At 48.1% G+C, this 20,185-nt stretch overlaps 1 protein-coding gene across 2 annotated transcripts; it reads right to left on the bottom strand.

Moving 5' to 3' along the window:
* Nucleotides 1-2: 2 nt before the first annotated feature.
* LOC135815325 (hormone-sensitive lipase-like) lies at nucleotides 3-7,089 on the bottom strand. 2 transcript variants are annotated; one of them, XM_065328601.1, is made up of 5 exons: nucleotides 5,401-7,089; nucleotides 4,970-5,053; nucleotides 4,246-4,628; nucleotides 2,675-2,831; nucleotides 3-586 (listed from the first exon to the last, which is right to left on the bottom strand). In XM_065328601.1, the coding sequence occupies exons 1-5, from the start codon at nucleotides 5,794-5,796 to the stop codon at nucleotides 377-379; spliced, it is 1,230 nt and encodes a 409-aa protein (XP_065184673.1). In that variant the 5' UTR covers nucleotides 5,797-7,089; the 3' UTR covers nucleotides 3-376. The 2 variants fall into 2 exon arrangements, with proteins under 2 accessions (XP_065184673.1, XP_065184674.1); XM_065328602.1 differs by lacking the exon at nucleotides 4,970-5,053.
* Nucleotides 7,090-20,185: the final 13,096 nt, after the last annotated feature.

Genomic DNA, 20,185 nt, shown 5'->3' with positions numbered 1-20,185 from the left:
ACTCATTCTTCCAAGTTGCTTCACGTTATGATCTTGCGTTTGAAAGCCCTATTCGAATATTGCGGCCAGCTGTATGTGGCCAGCTGTGTTTGATGGTACGGTTCGGGACAGATACGGGATAGCGCCAGGCGTGACACAAACACCAAATTAAAGCTGTGTGGACCCTGGCTAGCGCCATACGTTACTGAAGTAACGTCTTCAGTAACGTCTTCTGCATAGCTACGGGAATAAAACTAATTATGGACCTTACTTAAGTATTTAAAAAAAATAGTTCAATACTCGTAAAATGAGTGCCAATGGGCAAATGTCCGGTGCTGCACTGAGAACGCATGAGTGGTGACATCTCGTACTGCAATAGGCACTACTTGTATCACGACTAAACATCTTGGTCGTGTTGCTTGATTGCTGCGTCCATCAACTCAATGCACACGTTGGTGGCTTGCTGCGCCAAGCGGCTGACTGCGTGGAAGTTGAGGAAGCCATGGGATATTCCGTCGAATGGGCGTAGTGTCACATCCTTGCCGAGTGCGTGCAGACGACGCGCCATGACGATGGAATCATCCAAGAGGGGGTTAAATGAACTTGGCTGAAAGGTACAACAGAACGGATGGAGAGAGAGAGGGAGAGAGAGAGAGGGAGAGAGAGAGTGTGTGAGAGAGAGTGTGTGTGTGAGAGAGAGAGAGAGAGAGAGAGAGAGAGAGAGAGAGAGAGAGAGAGAGAGAGAGAGAGAGAGACATGCACACACACGCACACACACACACACCTGTACTTGTACTTGTTGCTCACTGCCAAAAGTGGTCACGTGGGTCTCCCCGGGAGAGGGGAGAGAGACTGTAAAGGAATCTTGGAAAGATGACTCAATTGGTTATTGAACCGCCCAACGGCCGACACCCCCTGAAATCCCCAAAACTCTGGGTGGACTTGAAAACGATCCCACTTATGGGCTCACCACACCTCGGTAAGTGGGTGTGGACAAGGTGCAGAAAAAGGATTGACGGCATCAGGGTATCCGTCCTGGGATCCAACTGCAGTTACCCCTGCCCCCAGTGGAGGTAATACTTGCTACTAGTGCGGGTGGCTAAATCAGGCTGGATCTGATTTAGACATCACTAGCACCATCGATTACACAAGAGTTAATCTAGCCAGAAGCAGTCCATGGTTAACAGGTATGTATACTTCAAATAGAAAGTATATGAACCCTGGAACCAACAAAGGTGGCAAGTACAACATTACACCTTCAAGCAGCTGAGCCCGTTGGCAACATACCCAACACAATCAGGCATAAGTGTACCCACCAACTGAACTAGCTGGCACACACACACACACACACACAGAGTAAGAGATGACCCATAGCACGAAGAAATCTATCGGCAAAGAAACATAGCTTTCTTACTTGAACACCCACAAAGGAGCACAATAATGTAGCATGTTGAAATGTTCTTGTACTCAAAGATACCGATAAGAAGTACGGCTGAGCCTCAGGCAACTCTTCCACTAGACAGCAGGGGTCCTTCTCCAATGGAGGTCGCTGTCATGGAAGTTCTATCAGCTCATACTGCACACTACTCTCTGTGGAAGGGGTGCTAGTAACCCACCTTCCCATTCCTAGCAGGGTCAAGCACATACATGTAGATGATCTATATGTGCTTACCAAGGTGCTCTGTACACACTTCACATGACTGACTATTAGAGAGAGGTTAAGCTGCACGTTATTTCTGACGTGATGCGCAATATCACGTCAAATTAGGCGTAAACCTTCAAATTTCGACGTGAGCTGCAGGTCACTCGCGTTGTTTTCCAACACGCGAGCTGAACTTTCGTGTCACGTAAAGCTTAACCTCTCTATTAACACCCCTTCCCAGACACGCAACATGTCTCAGGCACAATCGATTTTCTATGGAACTCACATGGCCAGCTACTCATTACACACAGACTAGCTGCTCCATACATAGCTACTCATTACACACAGACTGCTCCTTGCATTGATCAGTAAGGCTTGAAAATGCTAACAGTACAGTCAGACCTCGCTTAACCGCACACATCCGTTTTCCACAAAAATATCCGGATAGGCGAGGGAACTGGATAACCGAACACCGGTTACATTGGATGCATCACGTATGCTGTAAATCTGTAGCCAGCTATTTTCTTCCGGGTCGCGAGGAATCCGGATAAGCGAGGTCTGACTGTACATCACACCCAGACCCAGAGCTACAGGGCAGGGCCTGTCACAACATTGCTGACCTCTGACTCTGTGGCTCCAAAAGATCCTGTGAAGTACGTACATGTGCATGTACTTCAGAATTAGGTTGTTTACATGCTCATCATGTCACATGTAGAGACTACACAGAAGACTCTCTACTCTTGGTCTCCTTTTTGGTGAAACACACTTCCAACATTGCACATGTTGTAAGGTTGCCTAACTTAGTTACATGTACATGACTATTGCATCTAGTCACAATTCACACACCTACGTGTGGTATAGCAGTGCTTGGGTTTTCCGGGGCATCGGAAAGGTTCCTTCTCGAAAGAGTTTTGGACAGGGGTGTATTTGCGGACAGTTCCTGATCAATAGGCTAGCTTGTCAATACTATAAGTACGGAATTAGCACTCCTCAGCTACTGGTATGTGAATGCATAGCTCATACCGTACTGCCATGTGTGCTATAGTGGCTTACCAGCAATGCAACCGATGGTAAGCTGTGCAGCATCTCATCACTGGCCAGCAGTGGAGAGAGGTAAGCCGGCGAAGCATTCAGAATGGTGGCATGACAGTGGTGGATGCCCGACTGCAGCTGTGACAGGTGACCGGTGTTCGGGTTATACTCTGGCGTGCTGGACAGGACAAGAGAAGAACACCATGAACTGGTACTCACGGAGCAATCAGCGTTGCGGAGTGCATCCACAGCATAGCCTAGCAGTGCGAGCACAGAGAGACTGAGAGAGTGGATTCCGATGACTTTAAGGAGACTATAGCAAGGGCAAAGGCAAGTCACACGGTCCACGTCCACCAAACACCTGCCTCTAGTCACAGAGCTCTCTGTCCTCATCCATCACCAACGTTGCATCAGATAAAGAAAGCAAGACAAAGGAAGCGACGCAGTTTTGTTTCAATTCCAGGTGATGAAAATCAAAGCTCGAGGTGATGAAAATCAAAGCTTGAGGTGATGTGCACACAGCTACCCAGAAAGTGACAAAACCATACAATGCTGCTCAATGAAATCCGGTTGTGCACAGCATACACAGCTACCCAGAAAGTGACAAAATCACAGCTAACCAGAAAGTGACAAAGTCACAGCAAAGCACTTTAAAGTACAGTGCTGCTCAATGAATTCCGGTCGCGTGAGTCAAGTTTGCACCTTGCACCATTTCGCAGCCCAATGTTCGCAGGTCTAGTGCAACACCCAGTACGTACGTGAGTGACTCGACTGGATTTCATTGAGCAGCACTGTAGGTTCTTTCACATTGCATAAGCACAAGACATGAAGTGTGAAAGTTGATTGTCGATGTGCTAAGAACGTGACTTGGTGTAGTTTCACCGTAGTACACGTGGACACACAAACACACACACACACGCACGCAGAGGGAGACTGCAGCCTACAGCCAATTCCGTCCCATATTGTGCGAACAGCTCTCACATTGGGTGAACTGAGCAACCTCCCAGAGAAGGTGCCTACGTTGGCGTGGACAAAGTAATGTAACGCCTATCATTGTCACTACGTCGCATACAGTGAAACTTCAGTAGAACGTATCAGGGAGTAGAAAAACACCGGTATTTACGTACTCCCTGAGCGTACCTCTAGGGCCAGTAGGGGACATCCACCTCAATGATTCACAGGTGAGGTACTTCACACATGAGGTCTGGGAAAGGATACGCAGGGTCGTCGAAACAGCACTCCACACCCGATGAAAGGAGAAAAGGGTGTTAGACCCTGGGTATTTAATGTTGAAGCCTAACTTTTATTTCATGCCACCTCGCTTGTCACACACCAATACCGCAACCACGTTAGCTATAGTTTTAAAAGTTACTGTCTCCACGCCGACTGTTCACATTACAAGGTAAGGGTATATATTGTGAAATGGGCAATCCTATTTGCACCGAAGGAATTTTTACTTGGAGTGACAGTCTATGCACCTCTTATCAGCTGTCACTATCCAAAGATGAACACGTTTGCCAATTCTAATGTGCTAATCCCAGGAATGCACTGTACAGTGAAATTTCCAAGGAAAAGAAGAACTGGTATCTCACCTGCCACTCCCCCGGTACGCATTCAAACATGCCCGCAGCGTTCCAATGGGTAACAGCGGATCCATTACGCTTAGGCAGCGTGCCGGTGACAGATCCAGTGAGATTTTCAGAGCAGGGTACGCGCCCAGAACCAGACACGGCTTCCGAAGCTGGTACTGCGCAGCGAGGAATGCCACTCCGAAGACAAAGTTACCTCCAGCCGAGTCGCCGGCCAGGATGACTTTCTCGGCAGTGGTACCCAGGCTGGTGGCGTTCCTCAGCACCCAGGCGTACGCGTAGAAACAGTCGTTGACGGCACGTGGGTACGGGTGCTCGGGGGCCGTCATGTAGTCAACGGACGCCACGGGAACGTTGAGCTGGTTGGCCCAGTGGCTTAGATAGCTCTGCATGAACAATACACCACAAGGAAGACACATGCATAGGGTATACTAATATTATGTACAGTGCTGCTCAATGAAATTCGGTCGCGTGAGTCAAGTTTGCGCCGTGCACCATTTCGCAGCCCAGTGTTCGCAGGTCTAGGGCTGCGCAACGCCCGGCACGTACTTGAGTGACGCGACTGGATGTCATGGAGCAATACTGTACTATTGTATATGGGGCCAAATGAAAACCTGGTGCACATCCGTGTTACACACATGACACAGTATCTTTTTATTGGCTAGGGCAGCGGAGAAATGGATGGAGCATGGCAGCAAAGCACACCCATTTGTTTCCAATGACCTACCACATGTGACTGTGACGTTTGCGCCAGAAACCCTCCACCATGGAAGTGAATGATGACTGCCTTAGAAGGCTCAGAGCTGGCACTCTGCAGCAAAAAGAGAGTGTTGAGCATGGTACAGAACAAATCGTCAACGTCAATCGCACATGGCATGCTAAAACTTTTGTTTGTTTGTTTTGAAACTCGGATGTTTTTTTCTTCTTTTTTCTCTCTACAAAATCCACATTATCTCCAGACAATGGGGCGAATAATGGAGTGTGCATGTGGTGGTGGGGCCCATTAAGCTCAGCCGACCAGAGGTCTCGGCTTTATATCTCCATGGACGCACCAAAGGGGGATCGGGTAGGAATATTTAAAAGACCACGGACAGCTATTGTACTCTACGGTCGCGGAGCACACATACAAATGTCACCTTACTTCTCACAGTGACTTACATGAAGGCCGAGGCACCGTCCATAGAAGCTTCTCCGCTCCATACTCTCAGCAGTGTCCAGAAAGTCGTCCGGAAACTGAGTATGATCAACGATCAGGTCGCCAGTCTTGTCCACTTGCACGACAGCGTAAATGACTTTAAAAAGCTGCGCGTGATCCCTGAGCAGCTCTGAATGTTCTTCAAGTGCTGACACAGCCTGTGCGAAATCTCTCCTAGTATTCGATGAGGTAAGCAGTGACTTGATGATGTCATCAAGCACCAATGTACACGTGGAGAATATGGATACACTAGATCGCAGTCCGTTGCTGGCTACACCCGGGTAAGTATTGTAGCGGGAACATTGCTGCAGCAAGTAAGGGATGGTGCTGAGCAACGACCCGATCGCAGCGCACAGCATATGACAAGCGGAAGCCAATCGGGACCTCTGCTCCGGGCTCAGTGCTCCGCCACTGTTGCTGCGCTGTTCCTGCTAGCATGCTGGAGACGCTGCACTTGCGCTAGCAGCCCTTGCAACGCTGCGTTTGTGACACGTGGTGGAGCGGAATAGTGACGCGCTGCACTGCGTGACGCGGGGCATTTCCAGTGACGGTGTGTCACCAGCGACGCAGTGTACTCGCCACTACCTGTGTCCGCTACACTCACCAAGTTCCTGGTACTGACAACAGCTACTGAGCAGGGAGCACCGGTATGCTGTTTCACAACACGGCTACACGGTGCAGCTGGGCAATACGCCGAACTGATACAGCGGGAGTGAGAAAGCAGCAGCTGTGAAGCAACGACAGGTCAGGTGGCGTTACGTGCTACTGTTGATGCCGCCATAACAAGAAGCTAGGCAATAAGAGTCCCTTGCCAGGGCAGGCAGTCCAATTGGTTTCAAAGGTCAGGCAAAATCACAAGTCCTGCGGAGCACGTACATGAACACATGTTCAAAGCGCATGCAAGGCAATTGCAAGCTCATACACACACAAAACAGTTGTGCACGGCACATTCAAAGTACACACTGCTCACACATGAAGACACATAAGCACATATGCGCGCGCACGCGCACACACACACACCGACACACAAGCAAACAGAGAGACAGACACACACAGAGATGAGACTCTGACCAAACACATGTACTAGTAAAAGACCGCATGCACAATGTCAATGTGATGCACACCTCCAAGACGGAATGGGCGCTTTCAATAGTACACATACTACTTCTGGTGCTTTGAAGATCCAGAAAACCCCAGTGTAACACCGGCTTTAGCCTACAGGTTTGTACACACTGTGGGTGACATTGCATACAAGTAGATCAGCACATCTAGTACATGTACGATTGTTCTTCCACTTCAAGAATCGTCCCTTCGTTTCACAGCACAGAATAGCTGTCTCTCAGCTGGTAATCAGCAGGGACATTCTCTACTTGCGAAGACTGAGTGATTGCCAGCACTCGCCCATTCCTTCCACAAGCGATGTATTGATATCACTGTTCGAGTATTTTTCTTTCAAATCTGAGACCATTGACAGGATCGGAAGGAGAGCTCTACTGCAAGCCAGAAGTCAGGCTGGCGTCAGGCTGTCGTGAAAAGTAACGAATTCAAACCGCTCCTCAACAAAATCATTATCAATCCAAGTAGAGTGACTTTCAGGAACTAATCCATCGTCTTGTTCATTCAGCAAGCATCGCTTTCCTATGTTTTTCGCTTTCTCCAGAAAAAGATGCGCGAAAAAAATAGAGTCTACTGCAAGTACTCGTGCTGCACTGTACGAACTACTACCTGGGTCACGGCGAAGTGTCTCATTCGCTCTCCCTGCCGGCGTTCCGCAGCCTACAACGCTTTGCGCTGGTGGCTGTGGAGTCGCGTGCGCGCACTCCTCGTTGCCATGGCGCAAAAACTGCCGCACTCCTAGACCAGCGTCCCTTTAGTCCTTCGCTATCCAAACTAATGCATTCATCCACCATGTCATTGTGCAGGTGCAGCCTACAGTCTGTTTCAAAAAGATTAGCAATCAAGTTTAGGTCTTAAAAAGTATGAAGATAAGGGAAATCTGGACAACAAAGTACATAAAACGGCTTGTTAGGGCACGGCAAATTGTTCTGTGAAGGTTTCGGAACAATTGGACCAACCGTTAAGGAGTTAGTATTTCGGCCAGGTTTCTGGCTTTTTCCCATGGTTTATAATTTGCCCTGGAAGCCAGTATCGATTTGTTATCAAAACCCACGATTTATCCCTTCCTTTTTGGCCTAGTGGTTATGAATGCTGTCTGCTGACCATGAAGTTGTGGGTTCAAATCCCAACAAATCTTCAAGGCAAACATTTTTTCTTCAATTTTTTCATTGTTTTGGTACCAGACAAAGAAGGTGGCTGCGCCAAGCGACTTGTTGTTGGAGCTCGCGTTTCCTGCCGAACTGACTGACACTTGAATGACTGGCTCACGCCATGTGAAGTTGTGAACACACACAACACTGAAACCGTGTGAGTGAACACGGAAGTCATTGCGCTGTAGCTACATGTACATGTACGTGTTGTTGAATAAACCGGCACATCGCGATCATGAGGCGATCGATTTCTGTTTGAGAATTATTTTAGTATTTGAAGATCGCCAATTTATTTGAATTTAGGAGTCAACGCCGTCTTCTATCTGCTTTCTCAAAATGTCGTCGAAGTCACACGGATAACTTTGCCACTTCAAGGCCTTGGGAATGAGTCTCTGTCGATGCCGTTTTCGTCACATCGTGAGAGAAAATTGCATCCGCGGCAGCTCAAAGAATCTATTTGGTCACAAAACGGACGCATCCCGCTCGTCAAAATTTACCACACTTTCGACATGTCCTCTCTGACTCCACATCGATGCGAGGAAGATCGTCAGTGATCGTGAGTTGTCATTTTTCATGCTTTCGCGCGGAATATTTCTTCGAGTTCACAGTGAGTTTTTCCAGGCAGCGCTCGAGCGCTCATACGGTAAGACGGCAAACTCCCCGGGCGATCACCAGGATTGCTAATCTTTTTGAAACTGACTATAGGACTAGGAGGTCCCTTTCTTCCCTCTCAAGCTGTCACTGTGTGTTCTGAAACTAACAACTTACAGCAGCAGTAACATGGTCACTTCAATGTTACTTGTGATTGTGTCAATTTTCGTTGTCGCTGGCGCCGTGGACTACATGTAACTAACTAACTTGTGACCTAGTTACTACTACACGTAGTATATAGTAGTACCGGTAGTAGCAAGAGTGTACATGTAAGAAAGGGTTTGCTCCCCACACCGGAGCTCGCGCTATTCCGCCGACTTTACTCGACACTTGACTGACTCACGACTGCCATCCAGAGCACACGAGAAGTCCATCGAACCTTCGACTCGGCAAACCTGCAAGAAAGCACCACTCCCTGCTCAATACACAGTGTTTCGGGGAATTCACCCCTCATCAGTTGAGCTTGAGTAGGCTGAGGAAGATTGTGCCTGAAAAGTACCACTTATGTATAGGATATTGCACGGTTCCGAGGGGATTATTTTTCAAATCCCCAAGGCGCGCAGAGGATTATGAGCCATAATCCCCTCAAACTAGGGGAAATATCCGTAGATCACCTGAAAAGGGTGGTCTATATACTGCTCTCCCGGCAGGCCAAACCATCACCAGTCAAGTCGTGAGTCGTGAGTCAGTCAAGTGTCAAGTTCGGCAAGAAGCGTGTGTTCCTAGTTGGAACAATCAACTTCTTTTAGATGCTGTCGCAGTTTTTCCTGTTATCACCTTAGTGCTAGGATATTATCACTCCCATAGGTGCCTCATGTCGCCTGGTGATTGCGAGAGCATGAAACTAATTGAAGTAGCAGCAAACAAGCCTTGATTGTATAGTACGCTCTGCCTCCGCGGTGTTGAGCACTGTCAGCACACTGGGTACATCCTCGGGTCATTTCCATAGGTGGAGGGAGGGAGGGAGGGAGGGAGGGAGGGAGAGAGAGAGAGGGAGAGAGAGAGAGAGAGAGAGAGAGAGAGAGGTGGGGGGGGGGGGGGGTGAGCAAATGAGAGTGAATGAGTGAGTGTGAGATTAGTTCACAGAAGCAGAGATGAAGAACAACTCCAGCTTCCGTAACCAGGTAACTACCCGTATGTAGACCAGACTCCAGCTGGAGTACAGAGAGTCGTGATAATATTTTCACTACTCCGTGATGTACTAGTACAGCCATATTGTACTAGACTGACTATAGCTGACCATCGCTCTATCTACTGCCGCTTGCATGAATGATCGAATGCAGTCTTGCAGCTTTGTGGTCTTCCGAACTGTGCTCACGGCACCGACCGGCAGTTTTGCCATACATGTACATGTAGTTGTACATCAAGAGTCCACAACATGGACTCTTGGCATGCTACCAAGCTGCCATTACCGTAAAGTACCGCCAGAGCGCCCCACCATCTCATCCTTTCGTGGTCGTATTGTGGAGGTGGTCTGCTGTCTGTAGGTCATACGACATGAACCTTGTACACATATTGCAAGTTTTGCAGTCAATCCGTACCTTCAAGAGGACACAAGCTCTACACAAAAACCTGCCAAGTGTGACCTTAGTACACTACAGTGCATTTCAAAACTATAGACGCGTAGGGTTTTTGAAATATTTCAAATTTGGCTGGAACTTTTTGAGAATAGTTTTCGGAATATTGCTCAGGATCGCTCCACAATTACTCTCATATAGTTTCTAAAGGATTGGATAACAGACGCCCAATTTGGAAAAATTTATGCACAAAGTGATCACAGATTTTATGTGGTATAGATGCTGGCATAACGGTTTTTGCCTAGGTACGCGTCTATAGTTTTGAAATGGACTGTAAGATTCTTACATCGTACACACTTCGTTGCACTCTGCCATACGATTTTCCTTTCTCTGGCTGTAAATCAAGGTGGGGCGCTCTCGCGAGACGGGGCGCTCTGGCGGTACTTAACGGTAGTACCAAGAAAACAATCATGATTCATGGTTAACGGTTCTTCATGGCTCTTTCCAGTTTTGGTCTACATGTAGCCTATCCAAACTAATGCATTCATCCACCATGTCATTGTGCAGGTGCAGCCTAGGACTAGGAGGTCCCTTTCTTCCCTCTCAAGCTGTCACTGTGTGTTCTGAAACTAACAACTTACAGCAGCAGTAACATGGTCACTTCAATGTTACTTGTGATTGTGTCAATTTTCGTTGTCGCTGGCGCCGTGGACTACATGTAACTAACTAACTTGTGACCTAGTTACTACTACACGTAGTATATAGTAGTACCGGTAGTAGCAAGAGTGTACATGTAAGAAAGGGTTTGCTCCCCACACCGGAGCTCGCGCTATTCCGCCGACTTTACTCGACACTTGACTGACTCACGACTGCCATCCAGAGCACACGAGAAGTCCATCGAACCTTCGACTCGGCAAACCTGCAAGAAAGCACCACTCCCTGCTCAATACACAGTGTTTCGGGGAATTCACCCCTCATCAGTTGAGCTTGAGTAGGCTGAGGAAGATTGTGCCTGAAAAGTACCACTTATGTATAGGATATTGCACGGTTCCGAGGGGATTATTTTTCAAATCCCCAAGGCGCGCAGAGGATTATGAGCCATAATCCCCTCAAACTAGGGGAAATATCCGTAGATCACCTGAAAAGGGTGGTCTATATACTGCTCTCCCGGCAGGCCAAACCATCACCAGTCAAGTCGTGAGTCGTGAGTCAGTCAAGTGTCAAGTTCGGCAAGAAGCGTGTGTTCCTAGTTGGAACAATCAACTTCTTTTAGATGCTGTCGCAGTTTTTCCTGTTATCACCTTAGTGCTAGGATATTATCACTCCCATAGGTGCCTCATGTCGCCTGGTGATTGCGAGAGCATGAAACTAATTGAAGTAGCAGCAAACAAGCCTTGATTGTATAGTACGCTCTGCCTCCGCGGTGTTGAGCACTGTCAGCACACTGGGTACATCCTCGGGTCATTTCCATAGGTGGAGGGAGGGAGGGAGGGAGGGAGGGAGGGAGGGAGAGAGAGAGAGGGAGAGAGAGAGAGAGAGAGAGAGAGAGAGAGGTGGGGGGGGGGGGGTGAGCAAATGAGAGTGAATGAGTGAGTGTGAGATTAGTTCACAGAAGCAGAGATGAAGAACAACTCCAGCTTCCGTAACCAGGTAACTACCCGTATGTAGACCAGACTCCAGCTGGAGTACAGAGAGTCGTGATAATATTTTCACTACTCCGTGATGTACTAGTACAGCCATATTGTACTAGACTGATTATATTTCAGAATGCTCTGTCTCCATATCAACGTGTTTGGCCTAATTCTCTAACTTGACAGCTAGTTTGTAGTGTATTTTACATGTTTTATGTGAATTTTGTGTTTTATTTTGTGCGCATGCCCTTTGGCATCTTGGAAAGCGCACATTTTTTTGTTGTCGAAACTGTCCGTTCCACACTTGCTCTTCGGCCTTTTTTCTAGCTCGCCTTGAGTGACGGCTGCGTTTTTGTACGTCTTGTACCTTTTCAGTTTTGAAACATTTCTTAGTCTTTGTACTTCTTCTAGTTATGGATACTGGTATGGAGACGTCGTCTACACCGTCCAGCGAGATGGTTGGAATCCTGGAAAATATCCAAGCCAGCATGCAAAGCATTGCTGATCGTGTAACGAGAATCGAGGATAGTCAAAGACAAAATCCTTCGACTGTCTCATTCCTCGGCACGTCCACACCATACAAGGAGCAAAGCTCCAAGTCATGGCCGGATGATAGCAGTGTGATGGAGGAAATGGAGAAAGAGACGGAAGAGTTGGACTCCAAAGGGGTCAAACTTTTTCCTGTGTCTGATTCAACTATGGGTTTGTTGAAGTCGAGTTTTTGTTCCGCCTTGCCGAATCCGAGCAGGCGACAAATTCGTGACAAGTTTGGTGCCCCAAACTGTCCGCACTCGGCTTGTCCTGGACTTGACAAAGTCATGAAGTCCAGGATGTCCAATGAGACAAAGTCTCGAGACAAACAATTGGCGCGCCTGCAAAGCTTGGGCCTGGACGCCGTTGGTCCCCTAACTCGAGTGTTGGAGGGAGCAGAGAGTGGGGATATCTCTGCTTGCGAGATATTGGAGGCTGTACAGTCAGCAGTAAAACTCCTCGGGAATTTTTCGGCCCAATGTAATCGGGAACGCCGTCAAATTGCCCTCTCTAGTCTGAACCCCCGCATTGCGGATATGGCTGAGGATGACTCCATTTTTACCGAAGCCCGTCAACATTTGTTTGGCGACGGCTTTTACAAGAAGGCGAAGGAGCGTGATGACGAGATGCGGGTGCTGAACAGCGTTGCAGCCAGCAAGACCCATACCCAGTCAGCTCCTGCCAAGAAACCGAGCGGTTTCAAGAGCCACCAGCCGGTTTTTCACCGGGACTCCCGCAATTCCCGTGGAGGATTCAGGGGACGAGGACGGTACCAGCCTTACGCAGGCAATTCGAGCTTCAGCCACGGCAGCAGCAAGAAGTCCTCGGACTCTGCCAAGTGACATCCAGCTCCAACAAGTCCAAGTCCAGCACACGAGCATCAGCGGGACCAGAAGTGCCTCCTCATGAATCATTTGAAAGAAATAAAATTTCTTCCAAATATGTCTCAATCTCCGCTTATGGTGTGCCTGAAGGACTTGGGTTTTGTGGACATGGCTCAAAGCATAGCCTTACAGAGTCCTCCCCCTGCAGGGAAGATACAACTTTTCATTCAAAATTGGAAAGTTCTCACATCCGACCGTTGGGTACAGGATTGTGTGCAAGGGTATGCAATAGATTGGATTGCTCAACCCCATCAAGTGAAACCGCCCCACGAAATAGTCTTTTCCGGGGAAGAGATGAACTGTCTTTCACTAGAAGTGCAAAAGATGGTAGAGAAACATGCTGTTACGGAAGTACAGATGAAGAAGCAAGAGAAAGAATTCATTTCTCAGTTGTTTGCAGTCCCGAAGAAGGACGGGGGTGTGAGACCAATAATAAATCTGAAGAGTCTCAACACCTTTGTGAGGAAAGTTTCCTTCAAGATGGAAGGAATTCACACTCTCAAAGACCTGCTAAAGCAGGGCGACTGGATGACGAAAGTCGATCTAAAGGACGCTTACTTTGCGATCCCGATAACGCCGGAACACACATCCTACCTGAAATTTCAGTGGATGGGAAAGACGTACCGGTTCAACTGCCTACCTTTCGGTCTGTCGTCGGCTCCATGGGTCTTTACCAAGACCACGAAGCCAATAATGGTTTTTCTCAGGACACTCGGACTGAGAGTAATCATCTACATAGACGATATTCTGATTCTGGCAGAAAGCGAAGAGAAAGCTCGTCAACACACAATGTGCCTGATCTTTCTACTCGAAAACTTGGGTTTCACAGTAAACCAAACCAAATCCCAAGTGATTCCAACCCAGGAGACAGAATTCCTCGGGTTGACAGTGAACTCCGCAACGATGGAGCTGAAGTTACCCTCAGACAAGATCAAGAAGATCAAGTCCGAGGCGAAAAGTCTACTGCAAGCAGATGCCTTGACGGCGTTGGCAGTTTCCAGATTTCTGGGCAAACTGAACCATGCGGCCCAAGCAATCGCTGCGGCACCATTGTTTTACAGACACCTGCAGAGGTGTCTACAAGTGTCTCTCGAGGAGGGGAATCAAGAGTACTCCCATCCTTGCCATCTGTCACCAGATGCCAGAGAGGAACTGACATGGTGGACGGATCACCTGTCTCACAAGAACGGGAAACAACTCCTGTTGGCGAAGCCGGACATGGTGATAGAGACAGATGCATCCACAATAGGCTGGGGAGCATCTTTCAACAATGTTCGAACAGGCGGACCATGGTCCCCACAGGAACGACACATGCACATCAACTGCCTGGAATTACTGGCGGCATCCCTTGCGATCAAGAGCTATGCCAAGGATGCTACAGATGTTGTGATCCATCTAAAGATGGACAACACGACTGCCCTGACTTACATCAACAAACTGGGAGGAACCGTATCACCGGAACTCAACCGGTTGACGAAAGAGCTCTGGGTGTGGTGCTTTCAGAGGAATATCACTCTCAAAGCCTCTCATCTCGCGGGTTCGTTGAATGTGATTGCCGACGAGGAATCCCGAGTGATGAAAGACAGATCGGACTGGATGCTATGCCCGAAAATCTTTCAAAGGATAAACTCGAGATTCGGCCCACTGGATGTGGACCTCTTTGCCTCTCGACTGTCCCATCAACTCCCACAGTATGTGAGTTGGAGACCCGACCCAGTAGCAATAGCCACAGATGCCTTCACAATGAACTGGAAAGTTTCGAACGGCTATGCCAACCCACCTTGGAACTTGATAGGCAAAGTCCTGCAACAAGTCCAACAACAGAATGCAGAGATTGTGCTTGTGGCACCGGTATGGCCGGGCCAAGTGTGGTACCCAATGCTATTGGACATGCTGATCCAAGAGCCTTGCCTCATAACGAGCTCCAGAAGCCCGATCCAACCAACTCACCCAGTCAACGAACCGGAGATAAACCCACCCCTAGCCGTGTGGAATATCTCAGGTCAAGATACTCAGCAGAGAACCTTTCGGGAGAGGCTTCAAAACTTCTCCTCGCATCTTGGAGACAGAAGTCTGCAAAAACTTATGATTCCCTCTTTAAAGGGGAAGTATACCCTAAAATCAAATTTTCGCCAGTTGTAGTCTTCGGGGTGCTGAGTCGAATGGTCTTGGTCCGAGGAAGCTGAGACGCTCCCTTCCTACTTGAATCCCAATCGAACTCGCGCACTTCCACCGAAACTGGGTGACTGCGCCCTACTAGATGGGGATTTGTATGCAAAATGTCACTAAAAGCGCCATTTCGTTCTTATAAAAGCACGGATGACCGCGATTGGCCCATATGTTGTAGTCTTTTGGACGCTGAGTCGACTGGTTTTGGTCCGAAAAGGCTGCGATGCAGCGTTCCTCCTTTATTCCCAATCGAACATGGTTGAACAAGCGGTCACGTGCTCCTGCGTACACCAGTCAGCTGGTCACCGTGCCTGCAGGGTACAACTTACTAGCCTGTTTGACCTTTTTTGGGTGCAGTCCTGTCACTCGAGTTGAACTCGAGTTGAACCTTGGTGTGAAAGTTGTCGCCTGCTGGCGCGGTGACCAGGTGATTTGGGCACCCAGGAGCACGTGACCGCTTGTTCAACCATGTTCGATTGGGAATAAAGGAGGAACGCTGCATCGCAGCCTTTTCGGACCAAAACCAGTCGACTCAGCGTCCAAAAGACTACAACATATGGGTCAATCGCGGTCATCCGTGCTTTTATAAGAACGAAATGGCGCTTTTAGTGACATTTTGCATACAAATCCCCATCTCGTGGGGCGCAGTCACCCAGTTTCGGTGGAAGTGCGCGAGTTCGATTGGGATTCAAGTAGGAAGGGAGCGTCGCAGCTTCCTCGGACCAAGACCATTCGACTCAGCACCCAGAAGACTACAACTGGTGAAAATTTGATTTTAGGGTATACTTCCCCTTTAAGAAATGGGCATGCTGGTGTGTCGAAAGGGACATTGATCCCATTTCGGGAGATATAGCCGGCGTGGTTAACTTCTTGGCTTCTCTTTATCAGAATAAGTACCAGTATAGGTCCTTGTGTAATTATCGATCTGCAATATCATCTATCCACGACAAAGTTGATGGATACGAAGTGGGATCACACCCAATGGTAAGCAGACTACTGAAGGGCGTCTTCCATGAAAGACCACCCCAACCTAGGTACTCCTCAACGTGGGACGTATCAAAGGTCACAACATACCTGGTCTCACTAGGTCAGAACGAGCAAATGTCCCTCCAGGATATAACGTTCAAAATCACGATGCTGTTGGCCCTCACTAGGCCATCGAGATCGGTGGATCTTGTGAACCTTGATATAAGGTTCAGGCAGTTTAGCCCGGAGGGCGTAACATTTCACCCGACAAAACTGGCAAAGCAGTCCAGGCAGAACAAGAAGATTACAGAGTTCTTCTTCCCAGCATTTAAGGACAATGCACTACTGTGTCCTGTGCAAACATTGAAGGACTACGAAAGTAGGACCTTGGCGAATCGAGCTGATGATGAAAAGCAAGCTCAACTCCTGATTGCTACAATACAACCCTACAAAGCGGTGTCATCATCGACCGTAGCCAGATGGATTAAAACAGTTCTGGCGAAGGCCGGAATCGATACGGATATCTTCAAAGCGCACTCGGTGCGAAGTGCTGCAACTTCAGCTGCAGCAGACGCTGGGGTCACAACGACCGATATCCTCTCTGCAGCAGATTGGAGCAGTGAGAGTATCTTCCAAAAGTTCTACTACAAGCCTCAGAAGAACAACACCTTCGGGAAGGCTGTCCTGTCTACCAAGCTGTCGACCACTGACAAGCTACAAAATCACGTTGATATGGAGACAGAGCATTCTGAAATATAATTACAGAATGGCTCAGACCACGCAGTGGTCGCCAGCTATTCTGGATTATATGAAGAATGTGATGTCGAACATATCAACGTCCCTTCCCTCCCACCCGTCTACGTTGATATTGGGATAATGCACTTGTTAGAGGCTCGCTATCAAAGGCCGAAGAGCAAGTGTGGAACGGACAGTTTCGACAACAAAAAAATGTGCGCTTTCCAAGATGCCAAAGGGCATGCGCACAAAATAAAACACAAAATTCACATAAAACATGTAAAATACACTACAAACTAGCTGTCAAGTTAGAGAATTAGGCCAAACACGTTGATATGTTCGACATCACATTCTTCATATAATCCAGAATAGCTGGCGACCACTGCGTGGTCTGAGCCATTCTGTAACTATAGCTGACCATCGCTCTATCTACTGCCGCTTGCATGAATGATCGAATGCAGTCTTGCAGCTTTGTGGTCTTCCGAACTGTGCTCACGGCACCGACCGGCAGTTTTGCCATACATGTACATGTAGTTGTACATCAAGAGTCCACAACATGGACTCTTGGCATGCTACCAAGCTGCCATTACCGTAAGGCCGCGGTCACACCGAGCTCGATTCAGCCGTTCAGCCGAAACAAGCGCTTGTTTACGTCACTATTACCATGGAAATGGCTGAAAAATGTCCTACAACTTACGTACAAGCGACTTTCAGCCGTGGCTGACTCTCAGCCGTTTTTTTCCGGCTTGTTTCAGCCACAGCTTGTACAAGCGGCTGAAAGCCGAAATTCAAAAAATAATTTGAGTGCGCTTGGAGCTCCGCGAGCACACCATGTAGCTAGTTGACATGATGAACTGATATTGATGTTCTTTCTTGTGTCCGTGGAACCGTGCTATCCCTGTGCCTTTGGTTTTGACCGTGAGTCTGTCTACCCCAACTACACTGTATTCAGTTTGATTTGGATTTTGTCCGACGACCATGGATTTCTGCCGCTGTGCCTCTAGCCTGCTGCGTAGATTGTTGGAGCTGTGGTTTGAGGCCAAGACAAGGCACCACACTCACGACCGAATTCATGAAGAAAGCCGGGTACGAAGAAGAGAGTGGATTGCAACTGAGTTCAATAACGGCAACCGGCGGGGCAGAAAGCTCGACATCAGGAAACACCACCCGAACCATCGCGTCCATGCACACCGAACAAATAAAAAGAGCACGACTTCGCAATTCAGAATCCGGGCTTCCTTTGCTTCTTCATCAAAACGGAACACTAGAACAAGTACAGTTTTAGATCGCGAACGTTCTGCTCTCCAGTTTCTTGCAAACATTGGTGTGTTTCGAGATATTCAAAATTTGGCGGGTAAGAAAAACAAGCCATTCAAGCTTTGCACTCAAGGTCTGGTGTGACCGCGTCACAGGGATCACGCAAGCCAGCTGAGCGCCAGCGATAACAAGCCCAAAGTGGCTTGTTTCGGTGTGACCGGGGCCTAAAGTACCGCCAGAGCGCCCCACCATCTCATCCTTTCGTGGTCGTATTGTGGAGGTGGTCTGCTGTCTGTAGGTCATACGACATGAACCTTGTACACATATTGCAAGTTTTGCAGTCAATCCGTACCTTCAAGAGGACACAAGCTCTACACAAAAACCTGCCAAGTGTGACCTTAGTACACTACAGTGCATTTCAAAACTATAGACGCGTAGGGTTTTTGAAATATTTCAAATTTGGCTGGAACTTTTTGAGAATAGTTTTCGGAATATTGCTCAGGATCGCTCCACAATTACTCTCATATAGTTTCTAAAGGATTGGATAACAGACGCCCAATTTGGAAAAATTTATGCACAAAGTGATCACAGATTTTATGTGGTATAGATGCTGGCATAACGGTTTTTGCCTAGGTACGCGTCTATAGTTTTGAAATGGACTGTAAGATTCTTACATCGTACACACTTCGTTGCACTCTGCCATACGATTTTCCTTTCTCTGGCTGTAAATCAAGGTGGGGCGCTCTCGCGAGACGGGGCGCTCTGGCGGTACTTAACGGTAGTACCAAGAAAACAATCATGATTCATGGTTAACGGTTCTTCATGGCTCTTTCCAGTTTTGGTCTACATGTAGCCTATCCAAACTAATGCATTCATCCACCATGTCATTGTGCAGGTGCAGCCTAGGACTAGGAGGTCCCTTTCTTCCCTCTCAAGCTGTCACTGTGTGTTCTGAAACTAACAACTTACAGCAGCAGTAACATGGTCACTTCAATGTTACTTGTGATTGTGTCAATTTTCGTTGTCGCTGGCGCCGTGGACTACATGTAACTAACTAACTTGTGACCTAGTTACTACTACACGTAGTATATAGTAGTACCGGTAGTAGCAAGAGTGTACATGTAAGAAAGGGTTTGCTCCCCACACCGGAGCTCGCGCTATTCCGCCGACTTTACTTGACACTTGACTGACTCACGACTGCCATCCAGAGCACACGAGAAGTCCATCGAACCTTCGACTCGGCAAACCTGCAAGAAAGCACCACTCCCTGCTCAATACACAGTGTTTCGGGGAATTCACCCCTCATCAGTTGAGCTTGAGTAGGCTGAGGAAGATTGTGCCTGAAAAGTACCACTTATGTATAGGATATTGCACGGTTCCGAGGGGATTATTTTTCAAATCCCCAAGGCGCGCAGAGGATTATGAGCCATAATCCCCTCAAACTAGGGGAAATATCCGTAGATCACCTGAAAAGGGTGGTCTATATACTGCTCTCCCGGCAGGCCAAACCATCACCAGTCAAGTCGTGAGTCGTGAGTCAGTCAAGTGTCAAGTTCGGCAAGAAGCGTGTGTTCCTAGTTGGAACAATCAACTTCTTTTAGATGCTGTCGCAGTTTTTCCTGTTATCACCTTAGTGCTAGGATATTATCACTCCCATAGGTGCCTCATGTCGCCTGGTGATTGCGAGAGCATGAAACTAATTGAAGTAGCAGCAAACAAGCCTTGATTGTATAGTACGCTCTGCCTCCGCGGTGTTGAGCACTGTCAGCACACTGGGTACATCCTCGGGTCATTTCCATAGGTGGAGGGAGGGAGGGAGGGAGGGAGAGAGAGAGAGAGAGAGAGAGAGAGAGAGAGAGAGAGAGGTGGGGGGGGGGGGGGGGTGAGCAAATGAGAGTGAATGAGTGAGTGTGAGATTAGTTCACAGAAGCAGAGATGAAGAACAACTCCAGCTTCCGTAACCAGGTAACTACCCGTATGTAGACCAGACTCCAGCTGGAGTACAGAGAGTCGTGATAATATTTTCACTACTCCGTGATGTACTAGTACAGCCATATTGTACTAGACTGACTATAGCTGACCATCGCTCTATCTACTGCCGCTTGCATGAATGATCGAATGCAGTCTTGCAGCTTTGTGG

Source organism: Sycon ciliatum, chromosome 4, assembly GCF_964019385.1.
Source record: "Sycon ciliatum chromosome 4, ocSycCili1.1, whole genome shotgun sequence".
NCBI classification, from domain to species: Eukaryota; Metazoa; Porifera; class Calcarea; order Leucosolenida; family Sycettidae; genus Sycon; species Sycon ciliatum.
Note: the sequence above shows the minus strand (reverse complement) of the source record. Positions and strands in the feature narration are given on the sequence as shown.

What these genes read in the sequence shown, in the direction of transcription:
- LOC135815325 (XM_065328601.1), bottom strand. Translation starts at nt 5,796, where the DNA reads ATGCTGTGCGCTGCGATCGGGTCGTTGCTCAGCACCATCCCTTACTTG. An exon ending in AAACGTCACAGTCACATGTG is followed by an intron (nt 4,629 to 4,969) that starts GTAGGTCATTGG and finishes TTGTTCATGCAG; the next exon opens with AGCTATCTAAGCCACTGGGC. An exon ending in GCGTACCGGGGGAGTGGCAG is followed by an intron (nt 2,832 to 4,245) that starts GTGAGATACCAG and finishes TGTCCTGTCCAG; the next exon opens with CACGCCAGAGTATAACCCGA.